Genomic DNA, 7186 nt, shown 5'->3' with positions numbered 1-7186 from the left:
ATAAGACTTGGCCTCAGTCTTTATTTATGGGTTCTGATGGGAGTTTTTACCCCCACAAATTAATCCCCCTTGTTCCCTGCAGAGGGGCTGTCACGGAGCATAGCTGGGCCCCCCAGCACAGGCTATGAGTGCACAGTTTGGATACACCTGGTGGCTGTCACTGCCTGGCCACCAGCAGCACTGCCTAAAAATAGGACTCTTTGAGTCTCTTCTTTTGTCCTTCTTTTTATCCCATCCTTCAGCAGCCGCCGGGTCCAGCCGTGTGCTGTACTTTAATGCCTCCCCGGTGGCTGATCCTTTGATTTGCTGTGCAGTACCTTCAGCTCCAGCACCGCTCCTCCAGTTCTGCAGCCAGCATGTCCCCAGCTGGCACTGATGCCTCCATCCTGTGCCCATCACCTTCACACTGCCCATGTCCTTCCCTCCCATGTCCCTCAACATGCCCTTGCTTCTTGGTTGCCCATTGCTTTCAGCTTCTAAAGGCCGTGGGAGGTCAGGGAACCCATAGGTGCAAGCAGGACGTGCTTCCCCTCATCACCACTGCATTATGTTGAAGCTCCTCGTGTTTCTTGTTTTATGGCTGTGTTTTCCAAGTGTTACCACAATACTTAATTGCTGCAGCTACTGAAATACTTGGATAATTACCTTCTATTCCTGTTCTCCTACATTAGCTGTGTGAGCTCAGCAGTGGCTCTGCAGTTGTCATCAGACGTTGCTTCTGGACAGCAGCACCAGACAAATGGGTCTGCTTCTCCCTTTGGGGGCAATGACAGTTTAAAAATGCCCCGTCCTGCCCGTACTTGCTCCATTTGGCAGGTTTTTGGTAGTTTATATCATTTGGCCGTGATCCCCTGTCTAAACCATGTCCAACATTTCATGCAATAAACTTAATGGACTTTTCCATCTTTGAACAGCTGAATTCTTTCTGAGCAGCTGCTCTGGGTTATTGATGGCCTCATTAGAGCTCTGCCTTAGGCCTGCCACCAGACTCTGGGAGACTTTTACATATTCCAGGACGTAACAGAGCAAAGTGTCTCCAGATGATCTCAGAGCACAGCTTGGATCTGGAGTGCTCAATGTGGGTGAGGTGGACTGGAGGATGGTGATGGGTACAGCCATGGGGCTGCAGGGGCCCCAGCTCCCAGTGCTGGTGGACCATCATGCCTGGGATGTGCTCTGTAAATCCAGTTAGGAGTAAATCAAAGCAGCAGGAAGCCATCGAGCTGCCCGAATCTCAGACAGCTTTGTTTGTGTCATTTCCATTTTCCTGGTTAATCAAATTGGTTGGAATTAGAGGGTTTGTCTGGATAATAACATTTTCTAACCCTCTGGAACACAAGAGGGTTCGGCTGTGGAGAATGCTGATGTAAAGAGAGAGATGCTGATTGCAATAACCTGGCCCTAGATAGCATCAATTACCCACTTGTGGGGGATATCTTTGTGCTGGCTGCCAGCCCTGCACCATTCCTGCCTGCAGGGATTGCACTGCACCCAGCATCCCTCAGCCTGCAGTGGTGCTTGTGCCGGGGACAGGGCTCAGTGGCATTCCCATTGCAGAATACAACTGTTTTGGCAGCCTGTCAGATCGCATATTGATTACAGCCTGGCTGTCTCCTTTGCTAATTGTCTCTTCTCTCCTGCCCCTCGGTGGCTGCTGAAGCTGGAGGCTGCTGGGTGGCACAGATAGGGGGCACATGGTGATGGCTGGTGGGGTGCCTGGAGGCTCTGCAGGGCTGGGGGCAACGCTGGGGGGTGGAATTGCTGGGGCTCAGTGGCTGCAGCTGAGCTGTGCCACGTCTGAGCCACTCTCTGCTGCCAACCAAAGGAGTCCCCCCGTGCTCCGCTCCTGTTTGAGCAGATGAGAGCTGCAAAGCCATTAGCTGCGAGCGTGTTCCTTAATGTGGCATAAGCAGCTAAAGAAGATGTATTTATGCTCCTTCATTTGCAATTGATAATCTCAAGAGTGAGAGGCTGGTAATAAATAGTCTCGCTGGGGCTCCCGTCCCGCTGCAGCCCACACTACAGAAGGGAATAGACGGCTCATTTGCATAAGATAATGAAACTGCAGCAAAATAGTAAAATTGCAAAGCAACTTTGTTTTAATAATGACAGATGCTTCTTAAACACTTCCATGATGCCTCTCCGAGCAGTTTCAGCCACAGGCAGAATGAAAGAGATTCTTGCAGTGAAACCCAGAGCCTTTCTTGCCTCTCCTCTTCCCCATGTTGCAGTGATGCCCTCACCCTGTGCCCCTCCTTCATTTAACAACCCCCCCCTCCATGCTCACAGAAGGGACCCACTCACTTTGGCTGTGGCAGAGCACTGTGTTGGCTGTGCCCATCACTTCCCTGCCCTATGAACCCCTTTCAAAGCATGTTAGCTGGAGCCCATGTGTTACACCAGTGCTTTGAAAGGGGTTAATGGTGCAATGCTGTATACTCCAAACACAGCATGACTGTAGTAAGCAAGAGGTCTTCACTCTGTGTTCTTTGAGGTCAAGTGATGAGCATTCATCTCATTGGAACGTTCAGTCCAGACCTTGGGGTGGGGTTCAGTGGTTATAGGGCCACTGTTGGCATCCTCTGTCCTTATGCCATTGGAGCTCTGCTTTGGGATCAGAGGATGCTGCTGCAGATGGAGCAGGTTAGGAATCCACAACACAGACAGGCGCCGTTCCCTGGGGTTCACCCTGCTCTACCCAATGGGATGGACTGATGCTCGCAAGGAGCACGGAGCCTTTTTATGAGTGAAATCCATCGTCTGGTTAAATATTCATCACACATGATTGGCAGCACTGTGCGGGCTGAGTGACAGGGTTAATTACTGCCTGGTGATAAGGATTCATGGCCGCAGCCGGCAGAGCGTGGTGCCTTGGGAGGCTCCCAGCAGCAGCCCCACGTGCCCCAAGTGCTGAAGGAGCCACGCGAAGGCATCGGCTGCTTTTACCTTTTCTCCCCTTTTTCTTTTTGCCGTATCCTCTGCATGCTGATCAGGGCTCAGAACAAAAAGAAGAGCTCTGCAGGGTCCTCCTTGGTGAGGACGTCGATGCTGTTCCAGGGCCGGTGTGAAACACAGAGATGAGAAGAGTTTTATCAGATGACCCTTAGAAATAATTACAGCGGGATGGGATTCTTTTGACCAGGGAATGGCAGATCTGGGGGCAATTCAATGCACACACAGAGCCCAGAAGGGCTGAGATCCACCTATGGCTGTGCCATCCCCTGCAGTGAGCACAGTCCATACTGTGAATGGTTGGATACAATTAGGAACATCATTCCAAGTAAGGGAGACGGAGACGTCAGGCACAGAATGGGGCGGATTTGGTTGTTTTCTAGAAACGATTTGTTTTTTTTTATTTATTTAAAATTTAAAACCATATTACTTCATACAGCAAACTGTGCACTTCGATAGATCACAGTGTCTGAAAAAGGAAAATAATCGGCATTTTTTTCTTTTTTTCTTTTCTTGGAAATCTTATTTACATCAGCCTCGAATGATCAGCCAGTAACACAGTTACTATGAAACCAAAATCGTTACAAAATGCTTACAAAAAACTATATTCATAGAAATTCTGCATGTCCACAAAGGAAATTCCCCTGAATGTCAAGGAGACCAGTTTGTTTTTCTGTTGGGTTTTTTCTTTCCCTTCTATTTTTTCCTTATATTTTTCCATGCTCTTTTTCCATTGCCGTCAGTTGGTTGGTTTTTTTGTTCTCCTTTCTCCTTTTCTTTCTGTCCTTTTATTGTTGTTCGATGGAGGTGTGGGCACTGCAGGGCACCCCACACTGCAGGGCTGTGGGTCGAGGACCCCCACGGGTGGCAGCTGTGGGGCTGAGAGTTCCCCTCCGTGTGCTGGTCCCATGGGTTTGTAGTGTTGGGTTCTTTACCCAGCTCTCATCAGATTGGCCTAAATAAAAGAGCAGCCCCAAAAGGATCTGCCCACGTGCCCCTGCTCTGTCCCACAAGAGACCTAGAGGGAGAAAGCAGGTGAGAAAGGGACAGTGAAGGGGGATGGCAACACTGTGGGTACAGTTCCGTAGCCCTAAGGTGGTTTTATTTGTTTCCTCCTCACTTTTTCAGTCCCTCTGCCCTCCAAGCAAGGAATGAACCTGCTTGAAAGTTGGAAGTCAGATCCCTAAGACATGGGTCGCTGGTAGCCATGAGCAGGTCACAGGGCAGCTTGCAAAAGGCTTTGATGCTTCATCATCATATCTGCACCTTATGGGGTCTCCCCTCTGCCATCTGTCAGGCTGCTCACTGCTGCCTGCACAGCACTGCACAGCCCAGCCCCAGCTGCATCCCAGCTGCGTTCCCCCTGCATCCCATCTGCATCCCAGCTGTATCCCATCCTGCTCCTGCATACAGCAGCGATGCTGAGATCAGAGCTGCCCAGAGCAGGGCTGGGAGGGCATGGGGCTGGTGGTCTCTCTCTGCTGTGAGCTCCCTGCCCAGCAGCACAGTGCTGTCAGCAGAGCTGGTGCTTCCCAGGAGCGAGAAGGATTGTGATGGCCGAACCACAAGGGTGTATGGAGTGCTGGTGTGGGGTTGGAGAGAGAAGGGAGAAGGCAGAGCTGCAGTGGTTTGTGTTGCTGGCCGACAGCACGAGCAGTGCTGGTGCTCACCTGTCACTCCGGGGCATTTGTGAGTAAAAGGAAATTGAGCTGGTGTCAAAGATGAATAACCGGTGCTTGAGGCAGTGGTGATATTTAGCTCAGTAATAAAAAAAAAAAAGAGGTCTGCAGAGAAGCAAAGTGAATGCTTTGCTTTGGGGGGTGGTTTGCTCTCAGTACATGTAAAGCAGGTTTCAAGCTTTGTTTTTATCTTTGTCGTGGTTGTAAAAATCTCTGTCTAATGGCTTATAAATCTACAAGGGGAGCAGCAGCTCTGCTGCCCTGCCCAGCCCTGGGGTGCTGAGGAGCATTGGTGGGACCCATAGGGAGCTCAGGGAGCGGAGCTGTGCTCATGGTGCATCCTCAGCTGTGGGTGCCCAGTCAGCAAACTACGATCGTGGTGATGAGCACTGAATGGGCAGATTTCAGCTCTGACTTTCCACAATTGCTATGAGAAGGTAGAAATAAATGCGAGTTCTTTGCGTATCTCTGCTTGAGTCTAACTATGACAAATCCATCTTTAGGTTCGGGTCTCTATGTTACTTCTTTACATCAGGGGAGAACAAAATAAAGACAAATTCTGCCTGGAGTTAGGGGGTGGGAAGTGCTCAGGTGCTTGTGGTGCTGGAGGTGACGGTGGGTCTGCTTGCTTCTTTTTGCAGTGGTTGGTTGGGGAGAAATGGGTTGTGTTCCCATGGAGGGATGGAGCAGAGCAGCGCTGCTCAGCTTTCCTTTCTGTTAGCAGAGGGGTCTTTGGTAATTCTGACTCGATTGGTGCTCAGGACCAGCCTTCTGGGTTAGCGACCTGAAAAGAAGAACACAGTGCATGGAAGATTCCTTAAGAACACATGAGTGCATTTGTGTGGAGCTGTTGGGTGGGTGAGAGGCACTGGGCTGAGCTGGCACCGTGTGCTGGGACCCCACCAGGTATGAACACAGAGCTGCAGCCAGCTTCATGGCACCCGTCCTGTCCTCCTCTGGGACACAGCTCTCCTCCCATCTCTGCTGCAGCCCATGGGCTCTGCTGCCTGGCAGCAGGGGGAGGAACCAGACTGTGTGGTGTGGGGCATTGGGGCAGCCCCAGGCTGGCAGCAGTTCATCTCAGTCCCCACACACACCATGCCAGCCCCTTCCTGCCCACTGCAGTTCCATTCCAGCTTGCAGGGCTCTGCTATGGGCTCTACTGATGGCAGATGGGGTGCCTCCTCCATGCCAGCAGCTGCAGTGCATCGGGGGGCTTCTCCTGTCCCTTTCTCCCAGGTGTGCCATGCACACCCAATGGACAACGTGTCCCTTTATTGCCATGCTGGAGGAGCTGTGCTCGGGGGCTCCTCGCTGCCCGCCGGGGCTCAGTTTGGCTCAATTCAGTTGTGCCTCCTCTTGTTCTCGCTGTGTAAACATCAGACTGTGGTGGAGCGTTGGGCTGCATGAGGCCAGGGAGCAAAGCTGTAAAAAAATATGAGGAATGCAAGAAAAACAAGAAAAACAAAACGGAGAAGCCCCAAGACCCACAGTGCAGTGCAGTGCAATGCAGTCTGTGCTTTGATGTTGTTGCTCCTGCGCCGGTGGTGGATGCAGCTGTGTTGAAAGGCCTTGTTCTTGAAATGAACCAAACCAAGCTTTGTTGGTTTCTTTTTTCCTTTCTTTCTTTCTTCTTTTGTTTTCCCCCTCTTATTTCCTTTCTTTCTTGTTGTTGTTTTTAAGTCCTTTCTTCCCTATTTCAGAGCGCATCCTTCGCACATCCTTCCCTCCCGCCCCCAGGTCCCGCTGCCTATGGGAACACAGGCGTCAGGCCGGTGTTGCAGCTCATGCTGTCCTTCCCTGGCAGCCTCCGGTCGTTGAAGGTGTGCATGTTGATCACAGCATCCGCCTTCACCATGACGGGGGGTGGAGGTTTGTGCTTGACCCGGCGCTGGCAGGTGAGCGACAGACGGATCTCATCGGCCACTGCGCTGCAGAAGGAGCGCTGCGGAGAGGAGGGATAGAACACTCCATTATTGCCCCGTGCCTGCAGTGTTGGAGCTCAGCTCTGCAGAGGTTTAGGGTGTACTGAAGGCATCAGGTTGGATATTAGGAGTGATTTCTTCTCCAGTGTGATGCAGTGGCACAGACTGCCCAGGGAATGGTGTGGTCACCATCATTGAGAATGGTGGGGATGTGGCACTGAGGGATGTGTGGGCATGGGGTTGCACTTTGGGGCTGAGAGGGCTTTTCTGACCTCAGTGACTTTGTGATGATATGCTCAGTGGGACTTTAGCAGTGTGCAAGCTTTGGGGTTGACCCTCTCTGCTTTGGTAAGGTTGTACATTGGGTATACTAACTCCAGCAGAGCTCTGTAGGGCTTGTTGTGTGATCCCTGCTGCTGGGGGCTGGTAGGGTTATGAATCAGAGAGGCAGAGTCCTGCTGCACTGAGCAGGTGCCTGCAGCTGTCTGCCCGACACACAGGCTGACTGTTTTGCTGTGGTTGTGCACATGGATGCACTTCCCATTACTGCACTGCAGCACGCAAAGGACACTCCTATAGGCTGCCTTTCCATGCCATGGACACTCATTGTCCGTAGGATGGGATAGGCAG

The 7186-nt window shown here is 51.5% G+C and overlaps 1 protein-coding gene across 1 annotated transcript in view; it reads right to left on the bottom strand.

Moving 5' to 3' along the window:
- Positions 1 to 3319: 3319 nt before the first annotated feature.
- Positions 3320 to 7186, bottom strand: part of GRIK3 (glutamate ionotropic receptor kainate type subunit 3) — a 65356-nt gene continuing 61489 nt past the window's right edge. Inside the window, exon 16 of the mRNA XM_015883756.3 lies at positions 3320 to 6576. Within this exon, the coding sequence (XP_015739242.2) occupies positions 6382 to 6576 (195 nt within the window). The 3' untranslated portion in view covers positions 3320 to 6381. The remainder of the gene's footprint in view (positions 6577 to 7186) is intronic.

Source organism: Coturnix japonica, chromosome 17 (assembly GCF_054131305.1).
Source record: "Coturnix japonica strain WE chromosome 17, WE-NBRP24, whole genome shotgun sequence".
NCBI classification, from domain to species: domain Eukaryota; kingdom Metazoa; phylum Chordata; class Aves; order Galliformes; family Phasianidae; genus Coturnix; species Coturnix japonica.
The sequence above is the reverse complement of the archived record's forward strand: the minus strand, read 5'-3'. Positions and strand labels throughout refer to the sequence as shown.